Source organism: Pongo abelii, chromosome 17 (assembly GCF_028885655.2).
Source record: "Pongo abelii isolate AG06213 chromosome 17, NHGRI_mPonAbe1-v2.0_pri, whole genome shotgun sequence".
Taxonomy (NCBI): Eukaryota; Metazoa; Chordata; class Mammalia; order Primates; family Hominidae; genus Pongo; species Pongo abelii.
In genome coordinates, this window is record NC_072002.2 from 21,741,563 (window position 1) to 21,765,069 (window position 23,507).

The 23,507-nt window shown below is 41.0% G+C and overlaps 1 protein-coding gene across 17 annotated transcripts in view; it reads right to left on the reverse strand.

Annotated features, from left to right (window-relative positions):
• The window catches only part of CEP192 (centrosomal protein 192), a 130,067-nt gene that overhangs the window by 14,256 nt on the left and 92,304 nt on the right, over positions 1–23,507 (reverse strand). For 16 of the 17 annotated variants that reach the window (XM_063716812.1, XM_054537615.2, XM_063716817.1 and 13 more), the window contains 10 exons: positions 20,122–20,382; positions 19,752–19,867; positions 17,812–17,921; positions 14,856–15,006; positions 11,714–11,892; positions 11,089–11,212; positions 9,434–9,539; positions 8,501–8,708; positions 5,422–5,501; positions 3,933–4,028 (listed from right to left, as the gene is read on the reverse strand). In XM_063716812.1, coding sequence (XP_063572882.1) covers positions 3,933–4,028; positions 5,422–5,501; positions 8,501–8,708; positions 9,434–9,539; positions 11,089–11,212; positions 11,714–11,892; positions 14,856–15,006; positions 17,812–17,921; positions 19,752–19,867; positions 20,122–20,382 — 1,431 coding nt within the window. Of the gene's footprint in view, positions 1–3,932; positions 4,029–5,043; positions 5,138–5,421; positions 5,502–8,500; positions 8,709–9,433; positions 9,540–11,088; positions 11,213–11,713; positions 11,893–14,855; positions 15,007–17,811; positions 17,922–19,751; positions 19,868–20,121; positions 20,383–23,507 lie in introns of those variants that run through there. The other variant, XM_054537620.2, reaches the window with a different exon arrangement.

Below are 23,507 nucleotides of genomic sequence, written 5' to 3' on the forward strand. Positions count from 1 at the left end.
TTGAGGCTTTTAGACTCAGACTGAGCTGCAACTGGCTTCTTTCTTCCCCAGCCTGCAGACGGCCTATCGTGTGACTTTGCCTTGTGATCATGTGAGTCAATTCTCCCTAATAACCTCCCTTTCATATATACATATATCCTATTAGTTCTGTCCCTCTGGAGAACCCTAATACAGTAAGGGTCTACCCTAATTCTTTTGCATGTGGCTATCCAGTTCTCCCAGGCACTATTTGTTGAAAAATATTCTTTCCCCATTGAACTGTCTTGGTGCCCTTATTTAAAAAAAAAAAAAAAAAATTGACTATAAATATTAAGGTTTATTTTGGGACTCTCATCCTATTCCATAGTTCTGTGGAACTATCAATACCACACTGTTTTGTGTAATGTGGCTTTGTAGTAGGTTTTGAAAGCAGAGAGTGTAAATCCTCCAATTTTGTTCTATTTCAAGATCATTTGATTATTCTAGGTCTCTTGTATATCTATATAAATTTCAGAATCAGCCTTTCAATTTTAAAACAAAACCCAGCTGGATTTATTTCTAAATTAGTTTTTCTGTTTTATTTAAACTTAGATTTTAATTACAACTGTGCACTAAATCTTAGAATAAACAAAGAATAAAGTGGGCTTAGATTTTGGTGCAATTTTTTTGCAGGGCAGGGGACAAAGTTATACAATGGTATAAGGTGTACAAATTCTCAGGACAACCCATAAAGACCATTTTGGAAAACATATTTGAGGGGTTCATGAAAGAGGCATTTTAGAAGTCTTTGATATTTAAGTCATTCTTTTTGCAACACATTTACCTTTAATTCTTTTAAAGTTTTTTTGAATTTTTGACTAATCTCATTCTGCTAGATTCTCACTTGACAAATGCTTTTCTTGTAAAATTGTCTCTTTCCTGCCTTGGTCAATTTTGCCAAAGGTTTGTCTATTATTATTATTTTTTCCAAAAAAGCAGCTTGGGAGACGTTAATCTTCTCTCATTTCTTTGTTTTTAATTTTACTACGTTTTGCTTTAGAACATTTTTTTTCTTCTTTCTTTGGATTTATTGTTATTTTCACCATTCTTCAAATGACTGCTTAGCTCATTAATTTCCATTTTTTTCTTTTTAAAATAGATGCATGACACCTGTATCTTTACCACTATGGAAAATGGGCTTATTGTTGTTCCTTTTTCCTTTTTCAACTTTTATTTTAGATTCCGGGGTACATGTGCAGGTTTGTTACCTGGGTATACTGCACGAAGCTCAGGTTTGAAGTATGAATGATTCCATCACCCAGGTACTGAGCATAGTACCCAATAGTTAATTTTTCAGCCCTTTTCCCACTTCCAGTAGTCCCCAGTTTCTACTGCTGTCATCTTTATATCCATGAGTACCCAATATTTAGCTCCAACTTATAAGTGAGAAAATGTGGTACTTGGTTTTCTATTCCTGTGTTCATTCATTTAGGATAATCGCCTTCAGCTGTATCCATGTTGCTACAAAGGTCATGATTTGATTATACGGCTGCACAGTATTCCATGATATACATGTACCAATCCACCATTTCTTTATCCAATCCACCGGTGATCAATGGTGGATTGATCCATGTCTCTGATACTGTGAATAGTGCTGTGATGAATGTGCAAGTGCATGTATCTTTTTAGTAGAACAATCTGCTGTCTTTTGGGTATATATCCAGTAGTGGGACTGCTGGGTTGAATAGTAGCTCTGAGTTCTTTGAGAAATCTCCAAATTGGTCTCCAGGGTGGCTGAACTAATTTACATTCATACTAAGTGTATAAGCATTCCCTTTTCTCTGCAGCCTTGCTATCATCTATTGTTTTTTGACTTTTTGTTTCATTTATTTTTTTGGAGACAGGGTCTCACCCTGTCATACAGGCTGGAGTGCAGTGGCACAATCTCAGCTCACTACAACCTCTGCCTCCTGGGTTCAAGCGATCCTTCCACCTCAGCCTCCCAAGTAGGTAGGACTACAGGTGCGTGCCACCATGCCCAGCTAATTTCTGTATTTTTTGTCACCATGCCCAGCTAATTTCTGTATTTTTTGTAGAGACAGAGTTTCGCCATGTTGCCCAGGCTGCTGACTTTTTAATAATAGCCATTCTGACTGCTGTGAGATGGTATCTCATTGTGGTTTTGATTTGCATTTCTTGATGATTAGTGATGTGGAGCATTTTTTCATGTTTGTTGGCTGCTTGTATGTCTTCTTCTGAGAAGTGTCTGTTCATGTCTTTTGCTCATTTTTAATGGGGTGATTTATTTTGGGCTTGTTCAATTGTTTTAAGTTCCTTACAGATCCTGGGTATTAGACTTTGGTCAGATGAATAGTTTGTGAATGTTTTCTCCTCTTCTGTAGGTTGTCTGTTTACTCTGTTGATAGTTTCTTTTGCTGTGCAGAAGCTCTTTAGTTTAATTAGGTCCCATTTGTCAATTTTTGTCTTTTTTTATTACAATTGCTTTGGAGAAATTAGTCATAAATTCTTTCCCAAGAATAATGTCCAAAATGGTGTTTCCTAAGTTTCCCTCTAGGATTCTTATAGTTTGAGGTCTTATGTTCAAATATTTAATCCACCTTGAGTTAATTTTTGTACATGGTGAAAGGCAGGGGTCCAGTTTCATTCCTCTCCATATGGTTAGCCAGCTATTCCAGCACTATTTATTGAATAAGGAATCCTTTCCTCATTGCTTATTTTTGTTGACTTCGTCGAAGATCAGATGGCTGTAGGTGTGTGGCTTTATTTCTGGGTTCTCTATTCTGTTCCATTGGTTTATATATCTGTTTTTGTTTTGCTACCATGCTGTTATGGTTACTGTAGCCTTATAGTATAGTTTTAAGTCAGGTAGCACGATGCCTCCAGATTTGTTCTTTTTGCTTAGGATTGCTTTTGTTATTCAGGCTGTTTTTTGGCTTCATATGAATTTTAGCATAGTTGTTTCCAGTTTTGTGAAAAATGACGTTGGTAGTTTGATAGGAACAGCGTTAACTGTAGACTGCTTTGGGCCCAGCTGGGGTTTTGATTGGGACTGTGCTGAATATGTAGATCAATTTAGGGAGTACTGCTGTCTTAGCAAGGCTAAGTCTTCTGATCGATTGACACGGGATGTCTTTCTTGTTGGGCTTCTTTTTGCAATACCGCCTCATACGCTGAACTTTATTTGAGCAATGTGCTTATCTCCTGTTCTTCTGCTTTGCTTCTGTTGTGGTTTGGGGAATGAACTAAACTACACTTGTAGAACTGTGTGTCTTTCCAAAAAAAGTGAGAAACCCTCTGAAAGCCTGTTACACAGACCCAGTAAAGTGCACAGTTTGCAACAACTGCTACAGCTGTTTTCAAGATTCTTTTACGGTCAGTTCTGAGTTCACAGCTACATTCTATAACTTACTTTAAGTCTGAATGTCTAATAAATGAGCCAGTAAGTTTCGGCAATTAGAATGAAAAAGTATATTGCTGAGGCCAAGTGGGTGATTAGTGTTATCAGGAAACATTTTAAGGGAATATGTCAGGTATAGAAATGAATTAACATTTAAGAGGGTCACAGTAGCTGGAGGGATCTGTCACCCATGAAGATATACTGTTGACTATGCCACAAATACCGAGCTGTTTTTGAGTAATGGCAAGTTTTTCTGGCTACGGCTGATAGACAAAACTCTCGTCTCCATCAGTGCAGTATGACTGTAAGCACTGGCAGTCTGTAGTCTTTATTGCTAAGTGTGCCGTTTTGTTTAGCTGACCACTTTTTCACGCTAAGACTATCTGCTACAGTGCATTGTAAGTGAGGCAGACTCTTCTCTCGTGTGCAGACTGGCTCTGTGAGTAGCACTGCTCCAGGTGAAACAAGCTAAATGGGTGGAATCAACTGAGGCACTCCTGGACAATTTACATGATGTTCTTACTAACCGCCTATGGAAAAAAATATCAAAACCTACTTTTTGGATCCCATGGCTTTCCAGTAGACCAGAAATAGGAGAACATCTGAATGCTGCATAGGTAGCTCTAAAAACATCTCCACTTTCATCAACTCCCTGCAAAGCAATCATTTAAACAAATTAAAAACCATAAAGCCAATGGATCAATCCCACAGAGACACTATTACCTCTACGGCTACTGAGAACACACCAACACACTTAGCAGTGGACAAGAAGAACACAAGGTATTCCCAAAATGGGAGTGCTACCTGACTGAGCTCTGCAGAAGGCCATCATGCTGACTCACATCACCAAAGGAGAGGTCACACAAGGCGACTTTTATCACTTCCCTGGCTATAGTGATCTTTATAGTGAGGCTCATAATGTCTAACAACTATCTTTTCCTCAAAGACTCTGAAGACCCTGTTGAACGTGCATTTTAATAACTTATGCAATACCAGTTTCTAATTTTTATCTATTTATTTTTTTAAGACAGGGTCTGGCTCTGTTGCCTAGGCTGGTGTGCAGTGGCGTAATCATAGCTCACTGCAGCCTCGACCTCCTGGGCTCAAGCGATCCTCCCACCTCAGCCTCCCAAGTAGTTTTTAATTTTTTCACAGTAGGTCCAGAAACTCTTTTTTGTACACATTTTGGTAGTATTATGGCTCAAAACTGTTACTATCACACAAAATACATGGCAGAGAGACCACAGTGTTCTAAACACCACCAATGACACACCCACTGAATTCAGGCGGTACCCTGGTGGAGACTACTGCCATAGATAGTAGGCTAGACTCACTGGCAAAGAGCGCTCAGCTCCGCTTCCCGCACCGCTGGCTGGGAACATACGACAGCACTCAGAACACGAGGGGGAAAGCCATGCATGCGCACATACAATGCTTAGAAATACAATTTTTACATATTTCTCAAAATAAAGTTATTTCAGATAAAATCAGGGCTAGGAGACAGCATTAAATGGAGCAAACATGTATTTCCACACATATTCTCTAATTTGACTCTCAAAACCACCTTGTGAAAAAGACTAGGCATATATCATCCTCATCTAAAGAGAAAACCAATTAAATGAATTGGTGGAACAAATAACCAGCAAGGCCAGGTGCAGCAGCTCACACCTGTAATCCCAGCACTTTGGGAGGCTGAGGTGGGAAGATTGCTTGAGGTCAGGAGATCGAGACCAGCCTGGGCAGTGTGGTGAGACTTCATCTCTACAAAAAAACAAAAAGTTAGCTGGACATGGTGGTGCACACCTGTGGTCCCAGCCACATGGGAGGCTGAGGCAGGGGATTGCTTGAGCCTGGGAGGTTGAGGCTGCAGTGAGCAGTGTTCATACCACTGCACTCCAGCCCGGGCGACACAGCAAGACTTTTGTCTCAAAAAACAAACAAGCAAATAACCAGCAATATCAACCTATGCTCATAGTCAGTTTTTAGAACATCTTGGATAAAGTTTAAACATTAAAACGATTATATCTGAGGCAGTCATGACTGACCTTGACATAAGGTGGCGCTAAAGATGACAGATGCCATTTTACGTCTGTGGTGCCATGATTCTCGAGTTCCAGACAGCTCTCTAAAAGGAACACATGTATCATAACTCAAACTCGGAGAGACTGGAGAACAAGCAGATGACTGTGACAGGCCTTACTACCTCATACTGGGGTTAAAAAACCCCAATCATTAGATCCCTAAAGGAGTTCAACAAGAACCACAGTATTTTCTTAAAAAATCAGGTATGTCAGATATTCTCTTTTAGGTTTTATTACAAGTATAATGCAAAGATACCGAAGGGCTTATGCAGAGGAGCAATAAGATGATTTACATTTTTAAAGCGTTACAGACTGCTCTGTAGAAAAGAGACTGCAAGGCATTGAAGGGGACGAGGAAGCCCAGGTAAGTCATGGCTGCAGCAGTTTGGCTATGAGATGATGCACAGGGTGACTGCCTCCAGCTTGGACAGTGGCAAAAGGGAGAAAAAGACGTGCGCATGTGTGCCCTCTACTTTGAAGACAGGCTTCAAAGGACTTGCTGATGGACTGAGTGGGAGGAGGGAGGAAGAAAATAAATCAGAAATAATAACCAATGAACAGACAGTGGTGCTACTTACTGACATGAAGTTGAGCCTCGAGGAGGCATGGGGCCTCTCTTGGGCATATCACATCTGATGTGCCCGTGAGACGCCCACATGTGGAAGCCAAGCAGGTGCTGGGGTGTGATGCCTGGGCCCGAGCACACGGGAAGTCATGAGAGTCACAGGCCACAGGCCATCATCGTGCAGGAGAACACAGAGAGAAGGAAAGGCACAGGCAGGCTGGGCCGGGACCCTGCCAGTCTTCAGAAACCAGGGAGAGGAGTCAGCAAGGGATCCAAGCAAGAGCAGGTGAGGCAGGAAATCTTGAGCCCTGGCGCACAGCAGCTGCACGGAGAAGTCCTCCAAAGTGGAAGAGCAGTCGACAATGCTGGGAGGTCAAGTCAACCAAGACACAAAACGGACCCTGGATTTGGCACACGGAGCTCTTAAGTGACCTCCACAGGATGGGGTTCCGGGCATGAGGTGATGGCAGCCATGGCCTAAGGAAGTGAGGGCAGGGGGCTGCTGAGACAGGGGTAGCCACAAGGAAAGGGCGGGAGGGCCGAGGAAGATGCTTCTTAACCCCGTGATGGTGGAGTGTACTGGGTGCTGGTGGAGACGAATCAACAAGGAGGGAGAAGCTGATGGCTCTGGAGAGAGAGGGGACCACAGGAAGCCCCCCCGAGAGGCGAGAATGGACAGGCCCGGTTCCAGGCAGAGGGTTCATCTGTGATGGAAACAGAAGCCTTTCACTGAGTCTCAGGGCCTGCCTATTTTTCACCTGTGAGGCAAAGTCAAGAGTTAGGAAGAGTGACAGCAGGAGCAGGGGAGGTGGCAGGAGCTCCCAGAGGAAAGAAGGGCCCCCAGCTGTGGGGGGGGGGGGTGGCGGGAGCTGCAGGACACACACCGAGGAGCAGAGGCAGCAAAGCCTCATGTGGGGGGGCACCAGGAACCCCCACCAGGGTGGAGCAGCTCCCTCCAGTGTGGTTTCACTGCAAGGGTGGAGGCAGGAGGAGCTAGGCTCCTGGGACAAGCCAGGGTTGGGATCTTGCCAGGCAGGAGCAGAGAGGGAGAGGAGCACCCGGCAGTCATGGAAGCCTGTGAAACAGCAACTATAAGGACAGACTCAGGAGTCCAGAATTGACAAGAGGAGAGGGGCATGGGCGGGCTGGGAGAGAGCACAAAACAGGCAAGGCCAGCGGGCAGGGGGTCTCAGGGAGGCCAGAGAACTGCTGTGAGCCCTCGGTGAGTGAGCTGAAGAGATGGGCGACAGTCAGCAAGTACCAGGCTCAGAGCGGGGAGCTTCAGGGCTGAACGACAAGGTCCAGGAGGGAGACCACGGAAGCAGGAGGCTGAGGCTGGGGACAGACAAAATCAATGGAGAGGCAAGAAGCTAGAGGGCAGGTGAGAGATGCACCCATATCCTCTCTAACAGGTCTCCCGACAACACTGCTCATTTAGCCTGAGCCAGCAGTGAGAGAGACAGATAGGGACAAAAATAAATGATCTCAGGACTCTCGAGGAATGGAGCAATACAGAGTGCCTAACAGACAACAAACACCATGCTAACTGCTGTACATATATCACTATTACTGAACACGAATGCTCCTCACGTCCCAGTAAACCCATCCTAAGTTGAAATTATCCTAAGTGGAAAATGCATTTAATCCACCTAAACTACCCTAAGCCAAGCCTGCCTTAAACGTGCTGAGAACACTTACCTGAGCCCACAGTTGAGCAAATCCTCTAAAACAAAGTTCATTTTATAACAAGGGGTTGAATATCTCATGTCATTTACTGAAGACAGTGCACTGCAGAATACAGTATCAGCTGTTCACCCTTGTGATTGCAGCTGACTAGAAGCTGTGGCTCAGGGCTGCCACCGCCCAGAATCACAAGAGGGTGCAGCACCCTGTGTCGCTACCCAGGGCAAGGTCAAAAATCAAAATACGATTTTCACTGAATGCACATGGCTTTCACATCATCACCAGGTCAAAAAATGGTAAGTCAAGCCACCGTAAGTCAGGGTCTGCCCATACAGGAATTACTAAATTTATCCTTGAAGCCCTCTGTGGAAGAAGTTAACTCCAAAGGCCATTTTACAAATGGGGAAACTGAGCAAGTCTATTGGACCTGTCTGGAGCCTCAATGTCACGTGAGTAAGTGATGAAGCCAGGCTCCACCCACTGTCCTGTCTTCTTCATCTGCTAACTTATTAACAATTCTGGTCAAGGATCTGGTGACAGTTGCGCAGGAAAGGTTCTGACCATCAAATAAAACCTAGGATTCCTGGAATACACAGGGTTAGTAAATGCCAAGATTTCACATTTTAAGATTGTTCAGATCCCAAATCCAGCCCATCATTGAAATGATTGCTAATGACCACTTTTCTCCTGAAGTAGGAGGAAATTTGTATTTATCACCAACTTATGGCTAAGAATAAAGCATTAGACTCAATATATCAGCAGACATTTGAATTACATAATTTTGTGATACAATACCTGAAGTTTCACCAGGTTCTGTTGTAGGAAAAGTAATACTCTTGTTTCTTATTTCAACTTTTGTGGAAGGCGGTTTTGTCATTGGTTTGACCAAATGACTAACTGAAGGCTCAGATACTGGGGAAAGAATTCCAAATGGTTTGGAGGTCAAACGAGTTAAAAGTTCCACTTGAGTTAAATCTTCTCGAATTTGAACTTTCACAATTTTCTGAAATGAGCCAAATAAAGGGATAAGCTACAAACGTATCTATCATTTTAAATCAAATAATTCCATTTTTAAATCATGGTAGAGAAAAGAAATGCCAAACAAACGAAACATCAATAAATTTAGGAATTAAAGTTTATTTAGATCTCAAGGTAAATCTGTGACTCTATCTCCTCTCTCCCATTACTTTTGTTTTTAAAGCAAATTTCGAAAATCAGTAATCACTTCTAGGCTCCACTCTCCACACCCATTCCCCAAGAGAATTGTTCTGATCACTACGGAAAAATTCTATACCAATGCTCTAACTAGTTGGCCTCAGAATACAAATAATCATGCCTCGGTATTCATGGGGGGGATTAGTTCCAGGATCCCCTGAGGATGCTAAAATCCTCAATGCTCAAGTCCTGTATATAAAGTGACACAGTATTTGCACATAATCTACATACATCCTCCCATACACTTTAGATCATCTCTAGGGTACTTATAATACCTAATACAGTGTAAATGCTATGCAAACATTTGTTATACTGTATTTATTTGTATTACTTTTTCCCCAAATAATTTCAATCTGTGGTTGGTTGAATCCCTGGATGTGGAACCCACAAATATGAAGGGTCAAGTACACTTTCATTTGATTTCTGAAATTAAGTGCTAATAAGGATTATGAAACTGAAGCTACAAACGGAATTGTCACTCAAAAAAAAAAACCAAACCACTTTTAAAAGTACCTTCTGTCCATCATCACAGTGTATATAGATCAAACCGCTCCACGGGAACATTGACTGTTTTGTGGATAAGGAGGAATTAGGACTCACAAGAATTTGTAGTTTACTCCTTTAAAAAAAAATTAATAAGAAAATTAAAAAGAGCCTGCATTTTAACAGCAGTAATCACAGGAGTTATAAATACTGTCTACCAGCCAATGGCCATTTCCTCACTGCTCAGGAAGAGCAGAGAACAGAGCTCACTCCCATGAGGCTCCCACATGGCTCCCACAAGCTCATCCCACCTCCACCCGACTCCTCACCAGCATGAACCCATGACGCAAGGGCAAAACTCATGTGAAAACAAACCATGCCTTAGGAATACCATTTTAAAAGCAACTCACGGTAAAAATTTCTAAAGCAAAAGACCAAGACTACAAAAGCTCTGAGCCACGTGAGAATAAAGAAGAATGCAAGCACAGCACAGGGAGAATGAAGCAGCTGCAGAGGAAACTGGAAAAAACGATGGGGGAGACGGAGAAGAAATGAAGAAAAAAACATGTTTCTGTATGACCCGGCTGCTCATATTTTCTGGGCTCAATATTCTCTTCAAGAACCAGGGGATGCCAGAGAAGAGTTTAAAAGTGGACAATGGGATCAGATTTGTGATTTTAAAGAAATCACCAGACTGAAAAGCTATTTCAGTACACATGTCAAAAATGAAAGGGCAAGATTGTGTTCCCCTGCTAAACAACATGGGGCTATAGAAAAAGCGGGCTGTGAGGAACCTGTTCTACCATTAGCTGAAAGGGTGTGTGGCACATGAGAAACACTTGCTGCATGCCGAACTGACTGCTCTGGTCCCAGCAACGCTCTCTGGAGTGTCCCTGACCATGCCCCTCAGCTAAAAGTCTCAGTCGAGTAAACTCTCCTAAAATTTTAGCATATCATTTTGCAAAAACTAAATAAACTTCATGTTGTCTTTCTGCAAAGTTGCTAATCCCAGATATAAAGGAACGTGCAGATGTGGGAGTCATGTGCTGACCAGATGAAATCCTGAAAAGCTGCAGAACTGTGGCTTTCCCACCTATCAACAACCAGGCTATGGAGAGAGGGCAGGCAGCTGTGTATAAATGGCTGGCCCCAAAAGACTTCCTTCTGTCCTAGAATATTCTATGTAGAAAACAGTAAGCAAGGTTATGGCTCATACATACTAAAATTGAGGAAGCTTTGTCTCAAAAATATCATTCAGAAAAAGCCAGCAGAACACACAACCCAAACCAAGGTAAGAAACGGCAGAAGTGTTTGGGCTCGGGACACATCGCGACCCCTCATCCCATGTCCAGTTGCATTCCTTGCTTTGTGATTTCATGGGCAGAGTCCTAAGAAGGAAACGCTCTGAAGTCTTCCATACCAGGGACTCTGTTCCACCTCAAATGTGTGTGTCCCTTTACCCTCCTGGGTGACAGCATAACCAGCTGTGTGCAGATCTCTGCTCCACTAGACCGCCTACCACTTGAGCTCACAGCTGACCTGCAGAACCATGCACGTGCTTTGTGCAGAGTCAGCACGGTGCAAAATTTAACTGGATAAACTACAATGACATATTATTTGATCTTTAGAAAGTCACCAAGACGGCATCTAAGTAACACGCAGAGGAACACAGAAGTCAGACTTACTCTGGCGCGACATTTCCATGTTGCGGCGTGACTGTGAGGCAATGCGCTGGCCAGCACAGCTCAAATCTCAGTAACTTCAGAGAGTTATTCACAATCTGGAAACGTCCAGTTTTTGCCATGTCATCTATTTTGTCAGATACATAAAATGTTACTTACATTTAACAACAGTGAAAAAGACAAATGTTAACAACTAATAAACCAGAACCCTAAATAGATACACAAGTATGCTACTGCTTTCTCAACTGCTCAATTACAGAAATTTCCAATCCTTGGTAGTAAACAAAGAGGAAAAAGGAATCCTGGAAATCGTCACTGCTTGGTCTTAACTTGAGCACACACCCACGTAGCAGATTCACTCTACTCTGAACCAATGCTGTATCTCTGCGGGCAGGGGTGTGGCTCTGCCATTGGGGAACTGGGAGCCTCGTTGAGGAGTGTGGCCCTGGGACAAGGACTCTGCTCTAGGCAAGTCTGAGTGGGGTCTCCAACAGTGGAAGCAGGGCCTGGCAAGTCACAGCTCCATGTGCAGGAGCCCATGTGTGTCTTGGATAGGCCATGGGCACAAAGGGAGTGCAGGCCCGGACACCAGAACAGACCTCTGAGGTGTCACAGTTGACATACTCACAAGGAGAAGGAGCTACCAGAATCAAGTGCTCAGGTAGGACAGTCCATGGCTCTTCGGAGGCCAGCTGATCCGGAGGCGGGCGAGCCGCCTGTGAGAGAAGAGGAGAACCCTGAGGACCTTTGACCGGTAAAACATCCAAAGAGACGTTGCCACCATGTTTCCCAGAAGCTCCCAAGTCGCTAAAAAATTATTTCAAAATGAAAAAGTTAGACAAGAAGAAAGAGACAGAGAAGTTAAAAATGATAAAAGGCCAGATTGTATCACATACTTTTATATTCTTCATAAATCTAAAAACATTAAGACAAAGTCAAAAGTGCATATCAGGTATTTTTTAGTGAATAAAAATTATTCATATTGTGTATAGTTTACAATGTGTATAGGCTGGGTGTGGTGGCTCATGCCTATAATCCCAGCACTTTGGGAGGCCAAGGTGGGAGGACTGCTTAAGGCTAGGAGTTTGAGAACAGCCTGGGCAACATAGCAAGACACCACCTCTACAAAAAGAAAAAAGAAAAATTAGCTGGGAGTGGTGGCAGGTGTCTGTAGTCCCAGCTACCAGGAAGGCCAGGGCAGGAGAATTACTTGAGGCCAGGAGTCCAACCCGGGCTACACAACAAAACCCTGTCTTTTAAAAAAATACATAAAGTATAGGGGTGACAGGGGTGGGTGGTGGCACTGGGATTTGCAGGGAACACTCAGCCAGTCTGCGTCAGCAGCACTGGGCTCAGGGAGACAGCCATGCAATGGGAAGATTAGTTAAAAAATAGGGGGATTAAGTAAAAATGTAAATATATTGAAGATAATGGGGCTAGGGTTCGAGTACTGGAGAAAAGGGTATAAATGTGGAAAGGCACTGTGGTGTTAGATTAGAATTGGAGGCTTCACAGTAAGCTCATTTAACATATTTATAAACAGAAGTAAATACAGAAGTGTGTGGATTTGTATATTAGTCCACGTTTCCTGGGTTTGCCCACAGGGAGGGCCTAGAAGCAAGGATACCTCAACAGCATGAGCACACCTACTGCCTGCACCCTGGTTTCTAACACCATTCTCTACTCTCAGCTTCTGAGAGAAATGGTTATCCTAGGGTGGGGCAGGGAAAGTATACGATGAGCCTAAACATCCTGCTGTGCCAATGAGTAAGAAAGTGCGCAAAGAGAGACGGAGGACCTATCAAAAGGATCAGAAGCCAGAATGCAATGCAGGACCAAATAACGACAGTGAAGGATCAACACTGCACCCAGAGTCCACTCCAGTATCAGTGAATAATTACATAAAAGGGCCAAAAGCAAATCTCTTCCTCATAGTAAAGAGCCAATTAATAAATGTAGAAAGATGGAATTAGAAATCACCCTTTGGTAACCATGACGAAAATAATTCAGGCAACAAGCATCAATGGATGCTCACAGTTTGATGAGGAACAAGATAATCATGATCTTTAAAGAACTCCCTCTAAGATATTCTTAGTTTTACAGTGGAGAAATCTGGCAGGCACCATTTTTAACTAAGTGATGAAAATAGTGTTAGTGATAGGACAAATCAGCATTGTACACTGCCTGAGAAAATGCACCAAGAAAACAAACAGGATCATTCCTGCCAAAAGTGTGAAAACTGAATTTGCACACTGAAATTGCGGGATATTTTACAAAGTAACTGGCCTGGACTCCATAAAAACATCAAGGTCATTGGTAAGAAAGGGTTAGCAATTGGCCTGCAATCTATTTTCTCCTTTTTACCAGGGAATGCTCAAGAAAAAAGAAAGGTGATTTGGTGAAATCTCCCGGTGATCTTGCTAATGACAGATCTCCTAGCACACACACTAATGTCCTTATCTATGGAATGCTTTTTGCAAGGTGTATCTGCTCAGTCTAGAATTATCTGTGGTAAAGAAACCTGAAGCTTCTGATTTTATGGGATGCAGTTATTTGAAAAATTACCACATAAGTTATGTAATTACCAAAGTGCAAAACGGAACTTTCATGCTCAATATAGCTCTTCATTTCGGGTAAGCCATGTAGCACATGCACAATTTAGAGACCTTGTGTCAAATCTGAACAAGAGCTCAAGTATTAATGCTGCCAAAAGGACCTAGGAAGCGCCACCACCAGTCCCAGACTTCTCCAGGCTTCACCTAAAAATTACTAGTAAGCTTAATTCTGGATGAAGTCTTTGATTCTGTGGATCTGATACAATAATCAAACCTTCTGTATTATCTCAGTCAGGAAAGATAAGATAAGGCTAAGGAACTCTATTCTGAAAGAGAGTAAGCAGACAGGATAACCAAATGCATCATGTGATGTTAGATTACACTCTGGACCAGAGAGGAAGCGGCAAAGAGGAAGGTTATTTTTGTTGTTGTTTTGTCATTTAACTATAATATAAAGGACATTATTGGAACAAACAATAACATGTGGATGGAACCTGTGGACTAAATGATTGTAGTGTATTGCTATTAAATGTCCTAATTTGGATGAGTTTTCCATGGCTATGTAGGAGAGTGTTTTTTTTGTTTTGTTTTTGAGACAGAGTCTTGCTATTGCCCAGGCTGGAATGCAATGTCCCCATCTTGGCTCACTGCAAGCTCTGCCTCCTGGGTTCACACCATTCTCCTACCTCAGCCTCCCCAGTAGCTGGGACTACAGGTGCCCACCACCACGCCTGGCTTTTTTTTTTGTATTTTTAGTAGAGACAGGGTTTCACTGTGTTAGCCAGGATGATCTCGATCTCCTGACCTCGTGATCTGCCTGCCTTGGCCTCCCAAAGTGCTGGGATTACAGGCGTGAGCCACCACGCCTGGCCGTAAGAGTGTTCTTAGGAAATTTAGGGCTAATTGGTTATCATGCCTGAAACTTACTCTTACATGGTCCAGAAAAACCTTCCATACAAATAGAGGATGATAAGGTAAAGGTGGTAAACTGTTAACAACAGTGAGTCTGAGTGCAGAGTATATGGGAGTTCTCTGCACTATTTCTAAACTTTCCTGAAAGTTTGAAATTATTTCAACTTAAATTTTAAAATAAAGGTGAAATAAAAATTTTGAGACAAAATAATAATAATAGTAAAGTACAGGAAAAAAGATCAGCTTTGCTATGAATCGAATCATCCTGAAATCTAGTGAAAGATTTCTGTTCATTTATTTTACCTTGTAGAGTCCAAGCTAGCTCTGGAAGAAGGCTGAAGGAATTCTCTGCTAGAAATGCAATCTCTGAATTCTCCAATTACTGAAAGTATAATTTTACACATGCTTCCATAAAAGAGCTGAACATCATTAGGTCGTTGGGGAAGATCATATACTGAAATAGAAAATAATGTGTGAAATACATGAACGTTCACACAAGCATACCACAAAGTAACAGATACATCTGTATATTTATAGCTATAGAATATTAGTTTCCTGGGTTGGGGGAGGTGACATTTGGATTAGTAGTATACCACCTGGCACAAAATTACAGTCAATTCAGCACCAGTGGCTGACAGCTTAGACTTGGAACCTCAATTTGAACTACCTTTGCCACTCATTTACTTTGTGACTTTTGGCAAGTTACTTAACCTCTCTGAACTTAGTTTCCCCAACTATAATATAGAGTAAAGATCTGTATCAGGGGTTGTGAGCATTAAAATAAGAATGTTTTTGTAGATATATTCGGCAACAAACATTTATATGAAGCTTAATGTGGACATTGTTCTAATCCCTTTATATATATTAATTTAGTTAATTTTCAAAACAATTCTTTGAGACAGGTACTATTACCTCTACTGCAAAGATGAAAAATCTGAAGCACAGAAGTTAAGGGTCCATGATTTTTAAGTGGCAGTCTCATAGACATTCAATTTAAAGTAAATCTAGAAATTAGCACTATTAATTTAATTAAATATTTATAGATTAATGAAATAGTGCTCAAGATTAACATCTCTAGATTAGGCCACCCAAATTTGTATATACAAGAAATGTTAGATAGTCTTTGAGTCATATATTTTGACATGGAAATTTTAAAAGAACACAGTAACTATAAATTTAAATTTATAACTTAAGCAAGACTCCTGACTGAAAAAGTTTAAATCAACTACAAAAATATATGCCACAAATTACACATTTTGTAAAAGCAAGATTGTTACAAATCCTTGGAATAGTAACATGCTCAAGCAAATGTTACTGAAATTCATCACATAAAAGCTTCAACTGCAGTATACTCACAGGTGATCTATGGTACCAACCAACACGAAAAAGTGAAACTGTTTCCTCCGTTCCTCTGGGCAATAAACTTATAATCACAAGGAATACAGTATTCCTTGAGGTGAAATTCTGGTGTCCCAAAGACCTGGCCTGAGTCCCAGCTCAACCCCATCTTAGATGGGCGATCTTGACAGGCTACTTGGGCTCTTGGTTGGCTATGTCAACACAACTCTTAATACAATATGTGTACTTAATTTTTGGGCATGCAGCTCTACCTGGAGCATTATTCCTCATTCTGGTCTCATCTTCACCTTGCCAACTCCTCCTCTTTCTTCAAGTATACCTCAAGAATCATCTCATTCTAAGTGAGGTGCCCTCCCAGATTTGTAAACACAGCTCTCTCTATAACAGCACTTTTCACATCACACCTGAGTCATCTGTCTTCCCCTGAGTCTGTAAGCCCCTCATGGACAAGGACTGCATCCAGTACCTCTGCATCCAGTGTCCATAGACCTACTGGCATCTTGTCCTCTCAGGATGCATCCATCATTCAACGAGAGGACTGCTGCTATATGGTGGGGCTATGCCAGCTTCTGAACCACTGCAAACTCTGGTTCCCTACAGTCTTCACCACAGTTGTACCATGTTACTAAGTGTTAGTGTTCCATCTCCATAGCACAGTTCAGCTTATCTCGTATTTGGATCCTTCCTATGAGGAAGAGGGGGGACTGCAATGGGACAGATGGGTCTTCAGTTTCAACTCCAAGTCCAAGGTTTTTTTCCTTTGCTCTGGTCCCTTAGCACACTCCTGACAACTCCATTTCAAGTCTTTCTGTCATTTTTAACCAACTCATCCTTGCCTTCCCTTTGAGCAGATGATCTAGACCCCCACTTATTGAAAAGTTCACAGACTATTCAACATCACCCCTACCAAGGCATAAATATCCTTTCATCACTTCATATTTCAGAAGCAAAATATATTCCATCACTAAAAAACTAGAAAATAAAAACAGGGAAAAGCTACCACCTGAAATTTACCACCAAAACTAGCCACTTATTATTTTGGTGTGTATATGCCTGTAATTTTACTTATGTAAATATATATGTAATAATTTTTAGCAAAATGAGATCTTACTATGCAAACTTCAAAAAGGTTTTGTGATAAATGAAGAGCTTTCCATGTCATTCAGTACAGATTCATATTATTGTTCTAATGGCTTCAAATATTCTACCGCATAATTAAATAACTCCCTATTCTTGGGCATTAAGGTTACTTCTAGCTTCTTCCTATTATAAACAGCACTATGGTGAAAATCTGTATATACATTTTTACACAGTCTGTATGTCTCAATATATTTATATTTTGTATGAATAATAAATATTGTTAAATATTTGAAATGTTTAGTGTAAACAGGGCTAACCATCTAGGTTAGTGTCACCTTATTACTATCTATTTTGAAGTTTTTTTGCCACCACTACATCTTCCATAAATCTTACAATAGGCACGATAGCACAGTAACCTCAAAATGAGTGCAAGTTTGCAATCAAATCTAAGTAGCAATTAATTTGATTTAATAATGACCATTTTCCTCTTCCTGTTTACAAGGTTGCCTAGAGAATAAGTGCAGAAAGTAACATGTAACATTTATACAGCAGCAAAGCTCTTTTGTCAAATCTTTATAACAACTCTGTATGGATGAAAAGCTAGATGAGCTACATGTCGCTCTTCTTTCCATTTACAAGATAAGGAAACTGACATTCAATGATGTAATTTGTTCAAACTCATACAGCAGGGCTGTGGCTCAAACTCCGCCTGACACTGTATCTAAACTAACACTTCCTTCTTATATCACATCATTGGACCTAGATAATACTAAAAATGACCCAAAAGATTTAATACATCAAGACATGCCAAAATTCTTACCTTCAGTTACTAATAGCTCATCTTGAAATGCTTCAACAAAATTAATGTTTTGAAGCACACTATGTTCTGGAAGTATCTGTTTTAACATCTCTGGTTTATGTAACAGGGCCCTGCCAGGAAAGAATTTTTTTTTTTTATTTAAAAGTGACGTTATATATAAAATAACTTTAATTAGATTTTCACCAATGCATTTGGCAAATCCCACTAATACTGATATATTAGTACACAGACCTTACACCTAAAAGAAAAACCTGTTTTGGAAGTTCCCTCAAAAATTACACATGGTAGTAAAATTATCAGATTTCAGTTAAATATTTAACATCAAACAAGAATTCCCTAAAAGAAGAGTAAAATTAGATTCTTTTCAGGTCCTACATTTTCATCATTTGTGATAATTTGGTCATAGCTAGAAATGTGTCTCAGAACACAAAAGAGCATGCTAAAAATGGAAACATTTGAAGGGGAATACCTAAATTACCATATAACTATGTTTATCTGGCTCCTTCCAGAGAATCTGAGGTGAGAAAACTGAAATGTAAATTTCTCTGTAATACTCAGAGGTCCACAAAAAAAATCTCACTACTATTAATTTTATGGCAAAGAGTTTGAAAACAATATGCTGATTTCTATATCCCAATTGAGAGAAAAAAAAAAACATCAGAATACCTCATAATGTGATTTCTCCAAATGTCAGTTTCTATTTCCAAAACACTTAATTAAGAAACAAAAACAGGTTCAAAGGCAAGCTTTTTATTTGGTCTGTTCTAACATCATGTAGCAAGTCGCCATTAAATTCCCTCTTGTAAAACATTCCAATGACCCTCAACAAACTAAAAACAAAACAATTTCCCAAATTCTGTATTAGAATAAAACACAGTCAAGCACAAAGGGTCAGAAGGAAACAGGCGTATTCCTCCACACCCCCTTTCTAATGATTTTTTATTAGCAGATGACACACCATGAGCTGCACTCATCCTATGTTTAGGTCCTTTAATCTAGGAAGCTACACTTTACAATAAGAGAATTCATATCTTTAAATCACGCCTAAACCTAAATCAACATCCTAAATTTTCCAACAGTTCAGCATATCAAACTATGTTTAAATTATTTATGTATGTATGTATTTATTTATTTATGAGAGAGGTCTGGCTCTGTCACCAAGGCTGGAGTGCAATCATAGCTCACTGCAGCCTTGAACTCCTGGGATTGTGATCTTCCCACCTCAGCCTCCAAAGGAGCAAGGACTACAGGTGCACACCACCACACCCAACTAAATTTTCTATTTCTTTTCTAGAGACAGGGAGACAGGGTCTCATTATGTTGCCCAGGCTGGTCTTGAACTCCTGGCCTCAAGCAATCCTCCCACCTCAGCCTCCCAAAGTGCTGGGCATAATAAGCCACGCAGCCCCCCCTATATTTAAATTACATATATCAGATTTTATAGTAGTTCACACTTTTTAAGTATCTACAAGTTAAACATCTTACACATTTCGAAAATTCAACTTGATCCTTTCAAATAATTCACAGTATTCCCAGAAATATTACTAACTAGTCATCTGTGTTTATACAATACAATCATTCAGAAGTTCTTAAATTTTTTATAAAACTGACACTGTCACTTGACATGTCATCAAGAGTACATTATGGAAATGGTCCTATTATGAAGTATGATGCACCTACTGAGTAAGGGAAGAGTGGAACAATACGTTCATCTAGAAAAGAAGGCACATTCTAAGGAAATATAGGAGATGAATTTCCTATGGGTATTTTTTCCTCACATTGTGGTAGCTCATCACCCACATAAATTCTACCAAGATTTTTCATCTACCAGCTCACTAATAAATAGTGAAATATTCTAAAAATTCCAAATCCCAAGCCACAGAAGCCTTCATCATTTCTACTGAATGGTTCCCAACATTGTGTAAGATTAAGTAATCTACCTGCGATACTGCTGTCTTGAAATTTCATCTCCACCAAATAAGTATACAGTTGATAGTTCTGTTACAGTTTTATTATTGATTCCTCTGTCTGATGGATTATATATTAAAGTAACATCCTGATGCCAAGAAAAAAAAATCAGGAGTAAATATTAAATATTTTTAAGTAACTTCATTCTGATTCAACAATCTTATGAGCCTAAAAATTCGACACAGACACAAGTGCATATGCATGGCATTTCCAAGATCACATAAGTACTTCTACTCCTACATTATTTTCAAGTATTATTTTAGCTTTTGGCTTTAAAATACATAATCATTAACTTAATTTTAAAATGAGTTGATTTTTTAGCACAGAAACTTTTATACTTACTTCTTGTGTTCTTTCCTTGAGTACAAATTTATCTGGAAAAATCCTCAATACTTTAGGATCCAGCAAAACTTTTTTCTGAGAATCCTTAAAACCTACTGCTTTAACAAAAGCTGCTCGGGAGCCAGTGTTGCGGACAGAAAAAACAACTTTACTTTCTTTGCCAGGTTTTAAGCCATTCACTGTTACCATGTAACTGTCAGATAATTTTTTAACGCCTTCCAAAATAAGATTGCTTGTTCCTCCATATCCAGACAAAGGTATCTAAAAGATATACATATCCAAAATTATTTTAATGTTAAGCAGAAAGCGAAACACTGAATTACAGTGAGAAGAAAATTCAGAAAGATTTAATACAATTAAAAATGTAAATGTTTGTGTACTTTGGGTAGTAGTTCCCCATTTCCAGTCCAGCAGTATATTCAAGACTTTGTCTTAAGGAAAAAACAAACCAAAGAGCTGCAAAAGTATCTGTCTTCTGATATGCTAAGAATTAACTATTTCAAAAGCCAAGCTTAGATGACACAGGAATAATACAAAGATTAGGACAGACATGCTTGATTAAGAAGTTTATAGAGTAAAATATTCAAATATTTTTAATTTACTTTGAAATGCACTAAAAAGATGAACTGCTGGCTGGCAAGGTGGCCAAATAGGAACAGCTCTCGTCTGCAGCTCCTAGCGAGATCAATACTGAAGGCGGGTGATTTCCACATTTCCAACTGAGGTACCCAGCTCATCTCACTGGGACTGGTTAGAGAGTGGGTGCAGCCCATGGAGGGTGAGCCGAAGCAGGGTGGGGCGTCGCCTTACCTGGGAAGCGCAAGGGGTTGGATGCCCTCTCTCACCACTCCTATTCAACATAGTATTGGAAGTTTTGGCCAGGACAATCAGGCAAGACAAAGAAATAAAGCGTATTCAAATAGGAAGAGAGAAGTCAAATTGTCTCTCTTTGCAGATGACATGATTGTATATTTAGAAAACCCCATCATCTCAGTCTAAAATCTCCTTAATCTGATAAGCAACTGCAGCAGTCTCAGGATACAAAGTCAATGTGTGAAAATCACAAGCATTCACCGATAATACACCAATAATAGACAAACGGCCAAATCATGAGTAAGCTCTCATTCACAATTGCTACAAAGAGAATAAAAAACCTAGGAATAAAACTTACAACAGATGTGAATGACCTCTTCAAGGAGAACTACAAACTACTGCTCAAAGAAGTAAGAGAAGACACAAAGAAATGGAAAAACATTCCATGGTCATGGATAGAAGACTCAATATCGAGAAAATGGCCATACTGCCCAAAGTAATTTATAGATTCAATGCTGTTCCCATCAAGCTACCATTGACTTTCTTCACAGAATTAGAAAAAAAAAAACTACTTTAAAGTTCACATGGAACCAAAAAAGAGCCCATATAGCCAAGACAATTCTAGGCAAAATGAACAAAGCTGGAGACATCACGCCACCTGACTTCAAACTATACTACAAGGCTACAGTAACCAAAACGGCATGGTACTGGTACCAAAACAGATATACAGACCAATGGAACATAACAGAGGCCTCAAAAATAACACCACACATCTACAACCATCTGATCTTTGACAAACCTGACAAAACAAGAAATGGGGAAAGGACTCCCTATTTAATAAATGGTGTTGGGAAAACTGGCTAGCCATATGCAGAAAACTGAAACTGGAGCCCTTCCTTACAACTTACACAAAAATTAACTGAAGATGGATTAAAGACTTAAACGTAAGACATAAAAGCACAAAAACTCTAGAAGAAAACCTAGGCAATACCTTCAGGACACAGGCATGGGCAAAGACTTCATGACTAAACACCAAAAACAATGGCAACAAAAGCCAAAATTCACAAATGGGATCTAATTAAACTAAAGAGCTTCTGCACAGCAAAAGAAACTATTAGAGTGAACAGGCAACCTACAGAATGGGAGAATATTTTTGCAATCTATCCATCTGACAGAGGGCTGATATCCAGAATCTGCAAAGAACTTGAACAAATTTACAAGAAAAAAAACAAGCAACCCCATCAAAAAGTGGGCAAAGGATGTGAACAGACACTTCTCAAAAGAAGACATTTATGCCGCCAACAAACGTGAAAAAAAGCTCATCATTACTGGTTATTAGAGAAATGCAAATCGACCAGGCACGGTGGCTCACACCTGTAATCCCAGCACTTTGGGAGGCCAAGGTGGGCAGATCACGAGATCAGGAGATCGAGACCATCCTGGCTAACATGGTGAAACCCCTTTTCTACTAAAAAAAAAAAAATACAAAAAATTAGCTGGGCGTGGTGGCATGCGCTTGTAGTCTCAGCTACTTGGGAGGCTCACAGGCAGGAGAATTGCTTGAACCTGGGAGGCGGAGGTTGCAGTAAGCCGAGATTGTGCCACTGCACTCCAGCCTGGGCAACAGAGCAAGACTCCGTCTCAAAAAAAAAGCAAATAAAACCACAATGAGATACCATCTCATGCGTTAGAATGGCGATCATTAGAGACTCCATTCCAAGATGGCTGAATAGGAACAGCTCCAGTCTGCAGCTCCCAGCGTGACTGACGGAGAAGATGGTGATTTCTGCATTTCCAACTGAGGTAGCTGATTCATCTCACCGGAACTGGTTGGACAGTGGGTGCAGCCCACAGAGGGTGAGCTGAAGCAGGGCAGGGCGTTGCCTCACCTGGGAAGTGCAAGGGGTCGGGGAATTTCCCTTTCCTAGCCAACGGAAGCCGTGACAGACTGTACCTGGAAAATCGGGACAATCTCGCCCAAATACTGTGCTTTTCCAACACTCCTAGCAAACGGCACATCAGGAGACTGCTGGATCACAGCAGTCTGAGATCCACCTGTAAGGCAGTAGCCTGACAGGGGGAGGGGCGTCCGCCATTGCTGAGGCTTGAGTAGGTAAACAAAGCAGCCAGGGAAGCTCGAACTGGGTGGAGCCCACCCCAGCTCTGCAATGCCTACACCCTCTATAGAGCCCACCTCTAGCAGCAGGGCATAGCTGAACAAAAGGCAGCAGAAACTTCTCCAGACTTAAACGTCCCCGTCTGACAGCTCTGAAGAGAGCAGTGGTTCTCCCAGCATGGTGTTTGAGCTCTGAGAACGGACAGACTGCCTCCTCAAGTGGGTCCCTGACCCCCGTGTAGCCTAGCTGGGAGACACCTCCCAGCAGGGGCCGAATGACACCTCATACAGGCTGGTGCCCCTCTGGGACAAAGCTGCCAGAGGAAGGATCAGGCAGCAATATTTGTTGTTCTGCAGCCTCCGCTGGTGATACCCAGGCAAACAGGATCTGGAGTGTACCTCCAGCAAACTCCAACAGACCTGCAGCTGAGGGACCTGACTCTCAGAAGAAAAACTA